This window comes from Plectrocnemia conspersa, unplaced genomic scaffold, assembly GCF_051122295.1.
Source record: "Plectrocnemia conspersa isolate PC_06_02 unplaced genomic scaffold, ASM5112229v1 ptg000009l, whole genome shotgun sequence".
Classification (NCBI taxonomy): Eukaryota; Metazoa; Arthropoda; class Insecta; order Trichoptera; family Polycentropodidae; genus Plectrocnemia; species Plectrocnemia conspersa.
The window spans coordinates 9,539,865-9,558,977 of record NW_028277173.1 but is presented as its reverse complement, the minus strand read 5'-3'; the positions used below and the strand labels follow the sequence as shown (position 1 = coordinate 9,558,977).

At 31.8% G+C, this 19,113-nt stretch overlaps 2 protein-coding genes across 4 annotated transcripts; one reads left to right on the top strand and one right to left on the bottom strand.

Moving 5' to 3' along the window:
* Positions 1-506: 506 nt before the first annotated feature.
* LOC148231873 (transmembrane protease serine 9-like) lies at positions 507-7,349 on the top strand. Its single transcript, XM_088193706.1, has 12 exons — positions 507-698; positions 773-1,046; positions 1,619-1,717; positions 1,789-1,928; positions 1,992-2,042; positions 2,122-2,244; positions 5,754-5,948; positions 6,024-6,297; positions 6,363-6,461; positions 6,825-6,964; positions 7,028-7,078; positions 7,155-7,349. The coding sequence occupies exons 1-12, from the start codon at positions 516-518 to the stop codon at positions 7,278-7,280; spliced, it is 1,755 nt and encodes a 584-aa protein (XP_088049832.1). The 5' UTR covers positions 507-515; the 3' UTR covers positions 7,281-7,349.
* On the bottom strand, positions 7,074-18,912 carry Zmynd8 (Zinc finger MYND-type containing 8). Of its 3 annotated transcripts, none has more exons than XR_015810779.1 (18): positions 18,805-18,912; positions 18,657-18,723; positions 17,057-17,808; positions 16,782-16,993; positions 15,490-15,574; positions 15,244-15,424; positions 15,011-15,181; positions 14,102-14,283; positions 13,921-14,031; positions 13,246-13,323; positions 13,106-13,179; positions 10,707-13,038; positions 10,513-10,639; positions 10,333-10,447; positions 10,127-10,259; positions 9,969-10,037; positions 8,613-8,700; positions 7,074-8,547 (listed from the first exon to the last, which is right to left on the bottom strand). XR_015810779.1 is itself a non-coding variant. In XM_088193045.1 (17 exons), exons 3-17 carry the CDS (start codon positions 17,777-17,779, stop codon positions 8,522-8,524), a joined length of 4,638 nt encoding a protein of 1,545 aa, XP_088049171.1. In that variant the 5' UTR covers positions 17,780-17,808; positions 18,657-18,723; positions 18,805-18,912; the 3' UTR covers positions 7,074-8,521. The 3 variants fall into 3 exon arrangements, 1 of the variants encoding a protein (XP_088049171.1); XR_015810778.1 differs by lacking the exon at positions 9,969-10,037 and having other exon boundaries at positions 7,074-7,269; positions 7,343-8,547; XM_088193045.1 differs by lacking the exon at positions 9,969-10,037.
* Positions 18,913-19,113: the final 201 nt, after the last annotated feature.

Below are 19,113 nucleotides of genomic sequence, written 5' to 3'. Positions count from 1 at the left end.
ATGTTATCGCTGGAGGCAAAACGGAGGTAAAGCAAGGAACGTAAGTTATTAATTATATAACAAAATATCATTGTCATCTTATTTTTCGTAATAATAAATATAATGTAATATATTATAATATTATTATATTGCCTTAATATTTCTTAGTTTACGTTTACTTAAATTAGAATATATAATGTTAATAAGTTACGATCACAAGGAATATGCATCAGCAAATAAATCTATAAAATAATATTTGACTCACAGATGACACGGATATTCTAGCATAAAAATGTAAGTAAACAAAATACCCATCACTACTATAATTAATACTGAGAGATCAAGTATTTAGTAGATTTTTTTTTCATTCTGTACTTTTTCAATTATGTAACCGTGAAATAATTATTTTTTAGCAATCAGTTATGTTACATTATCTATTCCTGATTTTTAAATCCTCCTCAAAACAGCAATCTGTTTATCTCAGATAATAAAGATTTAATGATAACTAATATATTTATAATAAATTTTGTACCGGCATGAAGATGAAGTTGATGGCGATTTTTCTGTGCCTGGTGGCAGTGGCTTCGGCTGAGGATCTCATTATTTCGAGGTTCATGAGGCCCACGGGACTGGAGAGGTTCAGGAACATCTTCAGAGCCATGGATTTTGAGAGAATCACCGGAGGAAAGGAAGTAGAGCCTCATTCACACCCTCATCAGGTATTTATTTTTTAATGTAACATTAATCTTATTGTATTCATATCTAAAATGAGTAATAAAGTATTTCTATTTAGGTTGGACTACTCTTGACCATAAGTGACAAGACAGCTTTCTGCGGTGGTTCGTTGATTAGCCGCAATTTTGTACTCACAGTCGCTCACTGCGTTTACGATGGCCGTTACACAGTCTCTCAGTTTACAATCGTTCTCGGAGCTCACAACATCTACGACGAAGAGAATACGATTCGATACATATCCAAAACAGCTATCATACATCCAGGATGGAATCCAAAGACTCTCCTGAATGACATCGCTCTCATCAGAATCCCTGTAGAGGTCGACATTACAGGTAAAATAACTATAATAGGATATTATTAAGGTGAATTCTCGATCTTTTTACGCAGATTTTACAGCTGCGTCGACATCTACTCGATCGTTCTTTTGTGAAACAAAAATCTCCTAAACATATGTGGGTGTTTCAACCATCTGGACTTTTCACTTTTGGAGCGTAAACACATTTCATGGGTGTGTCCAAGAAGCGATTCAATTAGCTCGTCAACATACTCATCTGCGATTCAACAGAGCTGTCTGGAACCAGCAGTATAAAATTTGTGACACTTGGTCACAAGGAAATAGATGGAGGAAAATGCTCCAGAAACGCCAATGAGTCACAGTACGAGATACATCAGAGGATCCACCAATACACCAGTATCATTACAATGGATCTCAACTGATAATAATTCAACTTGACACTGCAGCGAAGATTCCGACTTTCAAGACCTGCCATTACCAGATTTTCGGCGTCTATTTTGCCTACAAAGTCGCACTCCTTCGGCATCAAAACTCTAAACATATTTTAGGTCTTAATAATTACTGTCTTAATTTAACTTATTATAACTTTACTTATATATTGAATTACAGACAAAGTGCAATTAGTCAGTCTCCCTCCGTACAGTGCCATTGGAGAAACTTTCGCAGAATTTGAATCCACCGTCACCGGTTGGGGAAAGCCAGCTGATGGTATGATCTTCTTAATACCCTTATTAAGTTATTTTATATATAAATATGCTTAGTAGCTATACATTTTTTAGACATTAATCAACTGTCACCAGTATTGCGCGAAGTATCAAATGATATCATGTACACTGTAGTGTGCGGTTTGAAATATCCGGGATTTGTCTACAGCACGCACATATGTATGAGCGGCACCGACGGAAAAAGCAGCTGTAATGTACGTAGTTTATAACAAACTTACGATCTGTAAATTCTACATAAATTAAAATTTCGTTTATAGGGTGATTCTGGAGGTCCATTGACCACTGTATACGAAGGAAAAAAGATTCAGGTTTGTATGATTTTATATGGCATGTATTAAATACTGATAATATTGAGAAATGTGATGTCAATAAAAATTGTATTTTCAGATTGGTATTGTATCGTTTGGAGTCATCTTGGGGTGTGAAAAGGGGTGGCCAGCTGTGTTCACACGAGTCACTAGTTATTTGGACTGGATCTCATACAATTCCGGAACTCAAATCCTTCCAATGTAAACAATGATTAATATTGTATCTCAAATATGATAATATATTTATATATAATATAATAATATTATATAAATAGCGATGATTGTATTTATGTATATAAATATATAATATTTTGCCGGCAATTAAACACAAATTGAGCGGCTGAAAACGTATTTATTTGAAGTATATAATGGTTTACATGTTTGAATATGAAAGTGAACGGTGAACGGGGCACCATCACCGTTATCTATCCATCGAAGTCCACCAAAAAGAATGTGCCGCCGTCACGTCAGTGTTACCGGAGTGACGCCAAGTTTTAGCAATAATAAAATAAATACATATATAAATAGGCCTTCACAACATAAAAAATATAGATAATTAATTTAACATTAAAAATATTTAAAAAAATTAAATAACAATAAAATTTTGCCAGATAAAACCTAAAGCAACGGAGCTTTATTTACAGTAAAACATCAATTTATGTTTAAATATGACATGCGATTTAATACAAAGTATTTGCTAAATATTATCGTGCAACAATTTTATTTACGTGTACAGTTATTTGCTTGTAAAAAAAATATGTGAAGTCCTCCGTCCGTGTCTGCTTCCGAAAGGTTCAGTCGTCTACGAAGCGGGTTGAACTCTGGATTCAAGATATAATAAGCTAGACCAGAGTTTTACGTGAAGATGGAAGCGGTTGCTTCATCTAACTTTGATGGTCGAAGTTAGTCGGCCTTCACTTGAATTCAATTGATGATTGCAAATTTTTTTTAGAGAATATTGCATATTGTATGTATATATATTGCATATATCAATATCGTATAATATACATAGGTCACCGTTATTCTAATCATTTCAACCATCTGCGCCATTAGTTACAATTCAAAGGTCATCATAACGAGCACTTAAACAACAAAAAGAAAAATGTCCTAAAAAAAGAGAGCTCAGTATCAGAAAAAACAGCGTTAACCGTACAGGCACAGGCACGAGAGACATCAGAGAACATCACGACGACAATCCCGTTGTTTTTAAGGATTTTCAATTTCTGTAACTCTTCCTTTGACAGATTTTGTTTCGGTGGTTTAATCATATACCCCCTGTATTAATGATCTTCGAATGTTTAACCTTGCAGTTTTACTTCAAAGCATATTCATTGGTGAAATTATTAAGCAATAATTAATAATCGGCCCACAACATCCCCATCTGTGATATGGAGAGACGTCTTGAATCACGAATATAAATGATACGACACTTTGTCACGTCGGCAGAAGGTCGAAGACGATCAAACGATTCGAGACGAGAGCGTCAGAGGCGAGCTCAAACAGACGAACGGCATTCGCAACAGCATTAGCATTCGAGACAAACTGAGAGAGACCCGCAATGACACGAGAGACATCAGCGGATTGTTCAGAGAACGTCTCAACGACAATCCCAGCTTCTCAGCACTCAGTCTATAGATATATATATATATATATATATATATATACTGTGATAAATTATACACAATAAAAATAAACTGTTACCAGCTTTTCCGGCATCTATTTTGGCTGCAGAGTTATACCCCTTCGGCCTCAAAAGCCGAAATAAATAATCATGATATTTTAATGATTTACCCTTGAACTATTCATAATCTAAAATTATCAATAAATAATTGTAAAAAAACATTGTCATTATTATTTGTATCAAATATAAAATATATATTGTGTTTTCCAAATCAAATCATCTTAATCTTATCATCAAGATGATCTCAACATAAAAAAACCACAGTGCGTATTTTCCGATTCCTAAATTTGTTTCGTTTGTATAATATATAAGATCTATATCAAATGTGGCAATGGTTTGATTGTAAAGATTACACATTTTATTTCAATACATGGGCTGTTCAGAAAATCTCGAAACTTTTACAGAATTCATGAAATTGGAAAATATGTTGAATATGAATTTCTTCTTAGTTGCTATTTTATGTAGCAAATAATTATCAGTGGCCAATTTATGAAATACCAAAGCTGATCAAATTATTACTTTCTAACAACCTATTTATCTGACCCGACTTCTATTGAAACTTTTATGTTTCTAAAACTAAAATCACATTATAGGCACTAATATTTTACAATAATAATAAACAAAGAGGATTTTAATAATAATAATTATAAGATCACATAATAAAATAGAAAAGTTCACCTTATTGCAAGACAACGCTTAGTCAAACGTTACACCCGTGACAAGTGTCATGCCTTGACGTACACCAAATATTTATAATTTAAAAACGATATTACTCAACGAATTTATCGACACAAAGTTGCCATCTAAATTATAAGATGGAATCTACAATTTGATAAAAAGGTGACAGAAAGTACTATACTTTCATGATATCAATTATCCTAAATGACTCTGTTCATTATCCACAATGAACATTTAGTAAGCAAACACTTCAAGTTTGTTGTTCTTTTTGAACCAATCATTGATTTCATGAAAACTAAGGATTTAGAAATACCCACAACTTAAAAATAATGAACAGGTACAGGATCTGATGTTCTGATGCAACACCTCCAGTATTTGAATCTGGCACTCTAAGGAAGAACAAAGTTATCAAAGAACTTTCCCAATCAGTTTTCAAAATATAATAAAGCTGTAAGATCTGGCGATAAAAAAATTAAGTACTTTCTCAACCTTAACTTGAAAATAGCTACTTTTCCTGGTGCTAAATTAAAGACGGACAATTAAAACAATACGAAAAAAATTTAAAAACACACGTGTGAAACATCCTCCTAATCTTATTCCGCTGGCTTCTGTAATGTGCGGATGTGGGTGTTTCCCTCGCAAGAAAAAAAAACGAATTCTCGTCGAGGGAAGAAGTTGAACAGTAAAAATAGTTGTATCTTTTATTATTTCTTAAAAAATAATATAAATTTTCAGAAGATGGCTCTTCTTATCGATAATACAATATTTTTAAAATATAGAAATGCTCACCCCTGCCATGTGCAATGCCTGGATGTATCTGTAATCTATAAGCTTTATCTGATGTACATCAACCTCGTGCCTTTCTCATCACTTTTCAGATAATTATATGTCAATGATTTACATATGTATATCGTTTAAAAAGTAATGTTTTGTTAATTTATCTTAGTATTGTTATCGACTTTTCAAACCAAAGCATATGAGGGTTGTTTAATGGTAATTGGTGAAGCTTTGTGGATAATTGCTTTCTATCCGGGACTATGAGATTCATCAGACTGAATACGCGTAATGTAATATGTTTAATACAAAATACATTTAATTACTAATAATGTACAATATTTTTTGCAATTACCCAATGCAAATTTTTATTTACATTCTGTACTTCTTTAATTACATAAGTGTATTATAGAGGATTATATTTTAACAATCAGATAATTCTTTAGTCATATTAAGTTATCAACACCTGATTTCTAAATCATCCATGAAACAGCAATCTTTTATCTCAGATAATAGAGATTGAGTGATAGCTAATATATTTATATTTGCTTGTGATTTACGTATTTTCATCATAATTTTTTGATATCGCTAACAAGATGAAGTTGGCAGCGATTTTTCTGTGCCTGGTGGCAGTGGCTTCGGCCGAGGATGTCATTCTTTCGAGGTTCATGAGGCCCACGGGACTGGAGAGGTTCAGGAACATCTTCAGAGCCATGGATTTCGAAAGGATCACCGGAGGAAATGAAGTAGAGCCTCATTCACATCCTTATCAGGTATTCCTTTTTTAATCTAATATTAATCTTGTCTTATTCGTATCTAAAATTATTAATATATTTATTTGTATCTAGGTTGGACTTCTCTTGACCATAGGTGACAAGACAGCTTTCTGCGGTGGTTCGTTGATTAGCCGCAATTTCGTACTCACAGCCGCTCACTGCGTTTACGATGGCCGTAACACAGTCACTCAATTTACAATCGTTCTCGGCGCTCACAACATCTACGACGAAGAGAATACCATCAGATACATTTCCAAAACAGCTATTATGCATCCAGGATGGAATCCAAAAACTCTTCAGAACGACCTTGCTCTCATCAGAATCCCTGTAGAAGTCGATATTACAGGTAAAACGACTACAATACGACATTTATATATAAAACATATTATTAACATAAATAATGGATTACAGACAAAGTACAATTGATTAGTCTTCCTCCGTACAGCGCCGTTGGACAAACATTCTCAGGATACGGATCCACTGTCACCGGCTGGGGAAAGCCATCTGATTGTAAGATTTTCTACATTAAGTTATTTTATATACATATGCATTTAAAAGCTGGAATAGTGTAGTTCGTAAGGTGCCGGACTGATAATCCAGAGCAGCTATGAGTTTGATTACTACAGCAGAATCGAATTTTTATATACAATATAATAAAAAACTTGCTATTAATAAAAACTAGCCCCAGATGCGTGATGACATAGAGTAATTAAAAGTAATAGTTAATTCATACAATAAATTCCCAGACTTCAGTTTGTATGGTGTTGTTACTTTGCCTACTCGTAGATGTTGATTTTTAGCCTATTGTAATATATTGGGCAAGCGTTTGTCATATTATTACGATAGACTTACATTAAATTATATATATTTCAGCCAATAACCAACTATCGCCAGTATTGCGCGAAGTATCAAATGATATCATGTCCAACACCATGTGCGGTTTAAGATATCCGGGAGTTCTCCAAACTTCACACGTATGCATGAGCGGCGCCAACGGAAAAAGCAGCTGCAATGTACGTAGTATATAGCATAACAATAATCCATGAATTATAAATTAATTAAAATTGCGTTTATAGGGTGATTCTGGCGGTCCATTGACAGCTGTATTTAAAGGAAAGAAGATTCAGGTTTGTATAATTTTACTTGTATTGAAATTAATATTTACAATTTTAAAAGACATATCATTAAAAATCGTATTTACAGGTCGGCATAGTGTCATTCGGAATTATCTTGGGATGCGAAAAGGGATGGCCAGCAGTGTTCACAAGAGTCACTAGTTATTTGGATTGGATTTCGTCCAATTCCGGAGCTCCAATCCCTCCAATGTAAATGATGATTAATATTGTTTCTCTAATATGATGTAAGATATTTATTTATAATAAAATAATTACGCATTATTATACTTGGTAATCAATGATATTAAAACGTAGAATTATAGCTGTATATAATATTAGATTATATGTAACACGTCAGGAAATCAGAAAATGGATAGTTTCAACAAGGTTTTATACACCCAATTCTCTTTTTGCACAGTTCAAAAAAACAGAACAATTATTTTTTCCATTACCACAATTACATATTTTTTAAATTACACTAACAATTATTATCGCATGGAAAAAATTATTATAAAAAACTGTGTTCAATATGCTGCCGTAGCTTTATCCGAATTAAATCCATCCACCTTAAATGTATGCTGGAAATCACTTTGGCCAGAATATGTAGTCAAAAATCTTGTATCCATAAATAAGACTGAATTACATTCTGATATCCACACTTTGTCACATACAATTGGCAAAGAAGGCTTTAAAGAATTAACAATTGAAGATATTGCAGAATTGATAGCTGACAAAGTACCTATTGAAGAACAAATTCTAGAGATTGTTTCAGAAAATTTTGATGATTCAACGTTAGTTCATATTAGTGGTTCCACTAACACCAAATTTAATTATAGAAGTTCTCCAACTAGCCAATAAACTGCACAATCATTATTTAACGGATGATAAAAATGCCGAACGAGCTGTGCATTACCAACGTGATGTAAATGGTATGTTATCAGGAAACATAAAATATCTAACGAAAGTAAAACCACAGCGAATGCTAACCTAATTTATATTCAAAACCAGTGAAAAACCAACACAAGTTGTTAATGTTATTCAAGATACTCTCGAGGATGTCTCTCCACTAAATAATTCCAGTGATGAGTGATTTTTCGTCAGCGAAAATCAGCAGTAAACGGATGTGTTTATTGTCAAGTAGCGACACTGAATGAATATATTTTATTATATGAAATTAAATTTAATCGCAAACCATGTCGATTTACTACTTATTATGTATGTAACTTATGAAACTGTTTTATATTTTGAGTTGATTTTAAGCAATCTCCCATTTTCATATGTGCACCTCTATTTTTTACACTGTAGCCTAAAGCCAAAAAGAGAATTGGGTATATATAACATTGTATGCATGTTTTTGCGTGAAATTAAAAATATTTATGTTGAATAAAAAAATAAGATTATTATTAAGTTCAAGGTCAGTTTCTTTAATTAGTGGCCACATTGACGATTATCATCTTAAATTTCTGTTAAGGGCAGTAGTACTGAAACAGTAAAAAATAAATAAGTTTTTTTGTGACAGGAAAATATAAGAAATGAAAATACTTACGAGGCAATGACGCGTTTATTTTACAACTAGTTCCATTCGTTGGTGAAGTTAACATTCCACTCCGCGTTGACGTGTTATCAGAAGTTTTCTGTTGAAATACAATAAAGAATTAATTATATACAAAATTTTAAAATGAGTTGTCGAATTAGATATCATTTTCATGTAAGCTCAGTACGTAATAAAATGTATAATGAGTTAGAATTTGTGTTTAATTTATTTAACAATGAGTGAAACGTAACAACGACTGCAATGCTGGGAATTTTTAAATTTAAAAATAAGATCATTCCGAAAGCACGTGTTTACCCTCTTCACATCCCTAAAAAGCCACAATGTCGTATTTATTTTTACAATAATCATGATACCTAACTTATATTTTATTTGCAAACGACATATATAAGAAACAAAAAATGTTTTCAGGGTTCTAAACTTTGCTATTCAAATTATCATAATTTTTAATGCTTCTTCATAGATGACTCTATATACCCAACTCGGGTTGTGATCTTTTTTCTAAGCGTAGATAATAGTTTCTTGCGAGAGCCAAGTCTCGCGCGGCAGTAGCGTCATTCCTGCATTTGGTGCCAAAAGACTCGTGCGGCATTGATATGGTTAATACCTAGACCTGCAGCGATTTTATACCTGGACTTATATGCCAGTGACATATTTTCTTCAAAAATTGATTTTGGTGTTGAAATACAAGTGATTTTATAGTAAAAAAAATGTATTCGTTTGATTCTATTACCTCTTTAATAATCATTATCTGGAAATTTTTGAACCTCACTATATATAAGAACATTTCATATGATGGTTCTACAAATACTGCCAACAGATTTATAGATTATTTGAAATCTGTATTTGATTCAAAATTACTGCAACTAGTTTCTCGTTAATCAAAAAGTTAAAACTACAAATACTACATCACCAATCTTTTGACCATTCACAAAATAAGTGATCAATTTCAGGTTTTCCCGTGACTAGTACCGGAAAAAAATCGATTTCATTTTCAAATCTAGAATTGTTGAAAACGATATGTAAACGAAGTGTACGTAGGTAGATAATACAATAAAGGAACAGCATATAAAGTATTTTTAGAAGTACCAAAATGTAAGGAAGATTGTTTAAATACTGATTATTGTTTGAAACAAAATATAACAAATTTCTACAAAATATAATTACCAGTGTTACTACATCACTAAAAAGAATAATGTTATAATTAAAATATTTAATATATCGAAACAATAATTGCCGGGGTATTTGAATGCTTTGGTTTTGCTAATCAAGAAACATACAAGCGGTGCTCGGATTATTTTTTCGTTTTTTTTTATTACCAATTAATTAAAAAAATAATAATTTCAATACCTGTTCAGGAAAAAACTAATAATTTTATATCAACAATTATTATCTCTTGTTAAAAAGCTGTTGCATATTCTGTAATTAAATGCATGTGTACTAAAAATGTCATTAATTACAAACTGGGGTTCTAAAACCTTTTCTTTATAGTTGAATATATCACTTACTTGTCCTATCGTTCTAACCATCCGGTTACAAGTATTCATATGAAAAGGCCAATCCAATTCCTGACAAACTGCACTACAGTACGAATTATTTTTGCAGCATATTAGTATCGTCTCTTTTTTACAAACAGTACACCTGTTAATATATAGACAATTAAATGCAATGTTAAAAACAAATAATTTATTTAATATGTGGTATAAACTTTTACAATAGTTTGCTTTTTATTGGTACAACTGCAGCTTCTTTTTCTTTGCATAACTTTTGCTTTAATTGCATCGAATGCTCATACTTTAAAGCCCACTCTGACTCCCTCCTGATTAAATCTAAAATTACATAAACAACTTTAGTAAAATTAACTTGAAATTAGTCAATGTAATTTGATTATTACCCATATTATGTATTATCTGTAGCACTTCGCACTTCTTTTCCTGCTTAAACTTTTCCAATTGGTTTTTCGCCTCATTTGTTACCGTCTTAACCATATCGGTGCACATTTCCCGAAAGACGCCGATGAGCTATAACCACAAAATAATATAATGTTCAACGTTTGAACATAATACTTATCAATTTATTTTATAGTACCTTTTGCGAATTGTTATCAAATGCCTGTTTAACCATATCTTCTAAGTATTGTTCAGTAGTAATATCTTCTTCAGTAATAGTATTTTTATATTCATTATCAACTGCTGATTGATTCCTATCCACATTTGAATCATTGCATTGCTTGTTACTAATTTGAACAGTCTCATTGAAGCGCTCTTCGGTAAGCTCTCTTCTAAGAGTATCGTCATTACCTTTGGCTATATCAATGAAGTCTTCATTTTTATATGTAATTTTCGTTTGTGCCGATACTAGACTTATCGGTTCTCTACAATTCACATTTTCAGCGCTCTTTGATTTGATTATTTTAGTTCGCAGATCTTGACTGTCATGTTTGGGGATACTGTCATTCAGTTCAGTTTTTATTTCACCAGGTCTATCCAGACACTCGTCGGATTGAGTTGAACTATTTTCAAGCAAGTTTGAAATTTTAAGTTTTTTTAACGGGAAATCGCTCGACAGTTTTTTATTGCAAGCTTGTTTTAAATTTATAATTTTAAAACTTTTATCCTTAACATTGATAGGATTAGTTACTTTTGAAAATAAAGGTGGGATGACCTGATTTACTTTAAGCGAGTCAAATTTATTTTCGCCTTTATTACGTAAAAGAGATTTAGATAAATTGTGGTTTGGCAATAAACGGTTTTCTAATATTATAACCTTTTTTTTATTTATATCGGCCAACAGGTTTTCGGTTATCTTAGATGCATTGGTCACCTTGTTAGCTGATTTGTCTTTGGATATATTCACTTCGTTGGCGATTGGCGTATTTTCATGATTATGAGAGACATTGTCTGGCATATTCTCGGTTATAGTAGAAATGTTAGTCACTTTTTTATTGAGTAACATACTTTCATGAATATAAGAAGCTTTGACAGATGAGTTGTCAGTCTTCACTGTTTTACAGGCAAATATATTTCCATTTAAGATATCTTCAGTTATTGTGTTATCGACAACTATATTTTTTTCAACATTCGAAACATCCACTGACATGTCTTTGGAAACTGTATTTGGAATAACATCATCGGCCTTATTTTCATGAAAATCAATAATATTACCTGGCGTGTCTTTGTTATTTACTGGCGTATTTTTATTAACATTAATCACCTTGTCTTTAGCTATCAATGAATTATTAGTATCTTTGTTGTCGATCAATTTGTTTTCACATCTATTAGAAACGTCATTTATATTTCCATTTATCATTAAAATATTGGCACTTTTATTTTCATTATTTACTATGGAATCACTTATCGTATAATCACTAAATATATCATTTTCATTTATTATTGAATTGTTGGGTTTTTCATTAGTATTAAACATATCTAAATTTGAAAATGTTGGCGTCTTATATTCAATCGAAGAATTCTCGTCTTCTTTAGGCACTCCAATAAATTCATCAAAAATACCTATTGATGAATTTATAATAATACCATCAATCAAATTAGTTTCTCGAGTGCATTGTACGATATTTATATCTTTATCAATTTTGCTGTGTTCCAATACGTCACACTTATTCGATGCCATAGCACAAGCTAATTTCAATTCTGAATTATTATTAACTGTTTCAATAGTATTTGACGATGAAGGTGTTTGTTCTTCCTTCACTGTTTTATTATTCAATATTTTCTTACTTTTATATATTTTAAGCGTTTGTACTGGTTCTTTGTTAAATGTCAATTCTGCGTTTTCTATTTTAGACATATTATTAACGTCCGTATCTTTCAGTGAAGATTTTGTCGATTGTGAACTTTCATTGTGTTTATTTTTTGAATTTATCGCTTTCATGTATGTTTCCATTATCAAGTCAGTTGCCATTAAATTATCTTCTTGAAATAGGCCTGAATTATTTATATGTCCAAGCTTTTGAGATATTGTAGAACTTTCAAGGGACATTTCATTTGTGTCATTTGATTTGTTATTGCTTATTTGAATAAAATCAGCAGATTCATTTTGTTTAACTTCAATAGGTGTATTATGAGGTGATAACTTGCGTTTTTTTTTTGATATTTGTCTAGTAACTGGAGATTTCGTTTCTTCTACATCGTGAAATTTAGGACTATTAGATTCATAATCATGTGTAAATTTTCGTTTTATTACGTTTGTGCTAGTAACCCAGTTTTCAGAAGACCCTTCACCATTTGTCGATTCTTCAGATATCTCGCATTTTGTAGAAGTAGCTGGAGTATCCGACTGTTTAATATCGTCAGATATAGAATTGTTAATTGATGTAGTTGGCATGTCAAAAATATCAAAATTCAAGGGCTTGATGTCATTTTCGACTATATCAATCTCTTGATCCTCTGATTTTACCTCCCTAAAAGCATAAAAGAGGATTAACACAGAGTCATAGACAATATAAAAAGTTAGCAAATACAACATACTCCATATATTGACTCGACTTGAGTTTATGTAATTTGTCTACCTCAATCAAAGCTGATGATTGTAAAATATCAACCTAAAATCATAAATGCATAAAGTGAAATTTTTTCTAAGATGCTAAAAAATAATAGTGTAAAATAACCTCTGGTTTAATATCCAAGGCTTCTATTTCAGATATTAAACATGCTTCTCCCGCAACTGGTAACCTGAAGTGAGGAATCTGAAAGCAAACATAATAAAAGCCTAATGTTTATGTCTAACCGTCAAAAATAGTCTACTTTTAATTCCAAATTGTGAACTTATTTCTAGAATTTATACACGCATTTCGTATAAACCTTTGTTAATTCAAACGCTACTGATTGAATGTATTCTACGAGATTAACCCTTTGGCTGCTACGGTGTGTTTCAAAGTCCTTCCAGATCTTAAATTCATCGGTCCATGCTGCATAACAATAAAATTAAGCAAATAAAAATATGTTTCATACCACTGACAAGTTCCCAAATTAATTTACATTTTCAATTATTAAGATGTAAACAATGATTATTTTTAGCATATATTTATCGTCGTTTGCATATTGAAAAACGATATATCGTTGTTTAGCAGCCAAAGGGTTAAGGCATTATAATACTTTCTGTAAAATGTTCTTGTAAATTTAATCCGATTTTCATATTTGAGAAATATTAAGACGCAACTCACTTTTCTATTTGGTAAATATAAAAGTGAATTGGGCCTAAATATTGTATAAAACAAAAAAGTTTGCACTGCTGAGAATTCCCAACAAAATATTTTAGTTTCACATATTGATAAAATAATTACCATGCGTAGGAGTTGTGTGTTATCACTATCCGGAGAGTAGCGGGTTTTAGGATTTGCAGGTACAAACACCGTAAATTTGTCCTTAATATTTTGTATATGCTGAGATATCTCCTGAAAAAATATTTTTTATCAGTTACTACTTTATTTTTACGATATTTTACTAATTTACACTGATATTAACCTCAAGTGCAATATTAAATTCATTTATGTAGCTCGGCCTTAGGGATCCAGATTTTGGTGAAATGTCCGAATATAAAAAGCAATTTTGTAAAGGGACATTTCCTTTATTATGGCCTCCAAAAAATTTACATACTACCGTGTTATTGTTGGAATGCAGTGCTTTCGCTGGCCAATATGGATAACCTATATTTTTTATCATAAAAACAATATTTATTCCTGAGAAATATTAGGTTTATAATATTATAATGTTGCATTGATGGTGCTGTAGTTTTGAGTTTACTAACTTTACTACATTACGAGAAGTTGAAATTCTGAAATAAGCATCATTGCGACTGAGTTTGTTTGGTGCATAATAAAATATTTATTCCAACACAACAGATAATTTATGAGACCAGGCATTTTACATTCTCTTTGATCAAAGAATTTCATGGTGATATATTATAGAAATTCCTAAAACTACCCCTCATCCAATCACATTTTTAATTCATTCTTATTAAGCTCTACATATGGCGAATGGATTTTACAGCTCAAAGAACTTTATTTTTGCTCAGCCAGTATTTACTATAATTTACATTTACTAATTACTTTTTGGCTTTCTAGTTGGACTGACTGATGTGAGCTTATTGAAATTATTGAGAATAAATATTGACATAGATATTTTCTTGAAAATTGACACACAGTAATTTTTTCAGACTATGGACTGCAAATGTAGTATAATTTTAATAAATAAAACAAGCGAGGTCTATTTTTCAAACCAGTGTGATATTTCTTTGTATATTACTTTAGATGAAAATTAATGTTTTATAATAATATAGGGAATTACTAAAATTTAATATTATTAACTTTTTATTATATATTATATACTACTCAAAGGATTCATTAAATATAAAACCTCTGAAATAAAAAATACCTTTTAATTTGGCCCATAACAAAACGTGTGGCGTATCACACACCTCAATAAACCAGTTAACTTTATGTTCGTTAGCCCTGAAATAACACTGGGCACAGAGTTCAATTTCACTGGTTTCTTCGCTGCATATTTTGAGCATTGTTTTAGCTGTTTGCATTTCAGGAGTACCGGCTAAAAAATAATTTTATAAGAACATATAAAAAGAAGATGAAATATCAAATGCAATAGCTTACCTCCATAATACGCTATACTATTGTGAAATATCCGTCGAACACTGCTAATCAAAGCAGTAGTGCTTCCGAATTGATTTTGCTTATTATTTTCTTCTAATGTATTTATAAACATTGGTGAAAATACTTCATTGAAATAATTTGGTAGTAATCTAGCATAATCGATAGTTTGAAAAATTTTTGACTAAAAATAAAAATTGGTACTATTACACAAAAGTCTATTCATATTTTTAATTATTAATATCTTACATCAGGTACAGTCTTAATTCGCTGAATAACATAAGAAAGCAGCTTAGATAGATGAAAAACGGTCAAGCCTCTCATAGAAACTGATCTGAAAAGAAATTTCTAATTTGAAGGTAACATTCAAAATTTCCACGTTCATATGTAACGCATGAGGTAAGTCATAATAATAAACGTCGCTAAAAATGTTTACCAATTATTTTCATAATTTATTTATTAAGGTATTTTATTCTAAAACCACCAATTTTTCAAGAATGGAATAAGAGCATGCAACAGTATAGAAAAATCTTTCTTTGAAAAAAAAAGTCTAAGAAAAACATTTGACTACTTTTGAGATATATTGATATCTGGCTGAACGAATAAGAGTAAAATTACTACTTTTTAAATACAGCTTAATAAACAAATGTTCCTATCAAAAAAATACTATTAAAAAGGTGTTGTGGGGACCAATGGTTAATAACCACCGTTTAACATTACAATATAATATTCTTAAAACAAAGCGATAAGACATTCTCTCATATCTAATCGACTTTTCTCCAGAGCGATAAAAGTTTAATGTTTTCCTGGATTTAATTAAATAAACTAGTCTCGGACAATCTCACACAAAAAATGAAATGATATCCCATTCTTGATACGTCACGGTTTATATAAATATAAAATCCAGGATGTAAACTAATGCACCTTGCAAAGGAGACGATAGCGTGTGAAAACTTTAAATTCGAAACATAAATAAGACACCTGCCTGGGAACTAAAATCGTATTATCGCCGACAATTGCAAGCTTGACAGAAGTTCTCAGCTCAATTGAAAAGGCCTAAAAATTCTAGAAAACATAGACTCCCAACGAAAAACGCGGTATAGTTACAAAGCAAGGAATAGAAACATTATTAGTTTGCTATTAAGAAACTCCACGTGAAAAAAAGAGGACACTGTGCCGTCAAACGAGTTTGTAGATTTTATTGAAGCCAACGAAGAACTTCCACAAGAATACAAAGTTAAATAGCTAGTATGCAACTAGTTAGGCAGAAAGAAAATAACCAGAAATAATACGTTAATTGATCGAGGAACTCAACTGTCATTAGGAAATCATCTATGTTAAAGCCAATATTTATAAATGAAATTCAAACTGGGGTATAGACAAATCTTGCTATAATTTCATTCATAAACATTCAGATGCATCACAAGTGCCTTATGATTCACGAGAGGTGCCCTATATATAGTTCAGGCGAGAATGGATCTGGCTTTACAGATATATGCAAGTATATAATATAGATAGATGGTAAATAATAACTAAATTACCTGGTTTCTATATTTTCTGCATTCATAATATTTATACATTCGTAACACACCCAAGGTGTTTCTGAGTCCGGGTTTTCTTTCACACATGTTAGGTGGAAAGATCTGCTACATGCAGTGCAACCAATTTCCACCCCATCCTTGTTACAACGCCAACAATAAGTATCTTTTCTTTGTCCATCCTTAGCTCTGAAGATCGAAAACAGTAAAGAAACCTAAAAAAATATCAATAAATATAAAAATATCAATTGGTATTCTTTACATCATTTTGTACTCACCGGAAAAAAATTGATGTTACAACATGATTCAGACAATTTTTTGCAGAGGTTTGTAGATTTTTTTAGTTTATTGTCCACTAAGCGCAATGAGGATATTTCTTCATGAGCTTCCAATAAGTATTTTATGGTATGTGAGTGATTTTTTTCATCAATGATCCCGATCGTATAAGTAGACAGTTTGGGCAATTTGTTTTTAAAGGTTTTATCGTCCGATAAAAGTAATAAAGTCTCTGATATATCTAATTTCATTATGAACTCTTTGAAATGTAAGTTATTATTTCCCTTGTTAATACTACATAATTCAGGCGATTTGTTGCGAATACTGGTTAAAGAATTGTCCTGTAGCATTTTATTGTCGAGTGAGAGTGTTGAGGCAAGCGATTCATCTATTTCCTTTAGAAACTTAATGGCGTCTAATAATTTTTTTGGTATATTTGCACTCCTATTGTCTTTCATGGTTTGCACTGAACTGGACCTTGGCCTCAGTTTGAACTCCTCGACTTCCCTGAAGAGAGCAATTCTTTTATTTTCCTCCACTCGTAATTTGTTTATTTCATATTTTGATCTTGCTACTGCCGTAAAAGGTTGAACTACCTTCGTAGACTTAGGTGAACTCAAGCACAATTGATCATAATTCAAATTAGTAATTCTTTTTTTTGAGACACGAGCAGTTTTTCGTAACGGACTTGATTTACGCTTTAAGCCCTCCATTTCAGCAATCATTGAATAACTGAGAGAGCAGAGAAGTTATTCTGAAAAATAAATCAATTTAAAATGAGACCTTCATGGAACAAGCGAGCTGTTTGTTTTAAAAATATATCACAAGTCTGTAAACACATGGCTATTGGAACAAAATAACACGACAGCTGGACTCCACTTCATTCATTAGTCGACATCTAAAATTCATGCCCAAAATCTACTTCTGAGTCAATTATGAGCTACTCTATCCAAGTGAAACAGTTACTGCAAAGTGATGCCGTTTACTCGAAGAAATACTGTAGAAAACAATAATTTATTGTTTTACACCTACGTATGTCTTAATTTGATCAGGATTGTTTCGGTTACAAGATACATCCTGCCTAATTTGTAATTTTGAGAAAGTGACCAGTGGCGTCACATACTTAATTATCATCCGTTATTCGTACTCGCTATGGTAAGGAATTCGTGGTGTTTAATCACCAACTATACCACTGATCTACCGTGCTGGTAATTACATATTTTGTACAAATAAACTGTTATCAATCAGCTCTTTTGGCTAAATGGATGCAAAAATCACGCCACGAAAATATAAATAAAAGTATGTAAAATAAAGAGTAGTTTTTTTAATATTTATAAATATAACCTCACCAATTTCAAAAATAATGAAACTATAGATCCTTACTATAATAAATTACTTGCACTTGATCTGTCTATATGTACATATTAATGTGGCTTAGACTAGGGCAATATATATATGATATAAAAATATATGATGGACTATAGTGACAACATGTGAGCCAAAATTTTCTTTTTTCACATAATAAAGATAGAATGAACCATAAATCATTCAGAACTCATATTTTTATCTTATAAAATCAATCAATATAAAAAATATGTTTACGTTTAAGCCATTGTTGTAGGAAATCACGCCATTAGAACGTGCTCTTGTGTCAATGGACGTCAGTTTTCTGCGGGAAAGAAAAATTGAAAAAAGTTATTTTATCGATCGAGATATTATGATCAAAATAGAGAGAAATCGTTCATCATACCTCTTTGATAAAGCGTCGATCGTGAAAATCGAAGAACAAAGATATTCGAGCGATAAACTGCCGGTGAACAAAACAGTACCCGAAGCGTTTGACAAGAAGTCATAACATGGCCGTGCATCTCCCTCTCGCTCGCACTCGTTCTTTTCGTTTATCTTCCGCCTCTTTTTAGCGACGCAGCGCCTCTATCGGACATATAAAGCAGTGATGAAAACTTTAGTGTGAATCTTAGTATGGCATCGCAAATTTCCGATCCCATGCGTATTCGTTCCCGTTCGCGTATAGTGTGCGTGCGCGACATTGCTGCCCCCA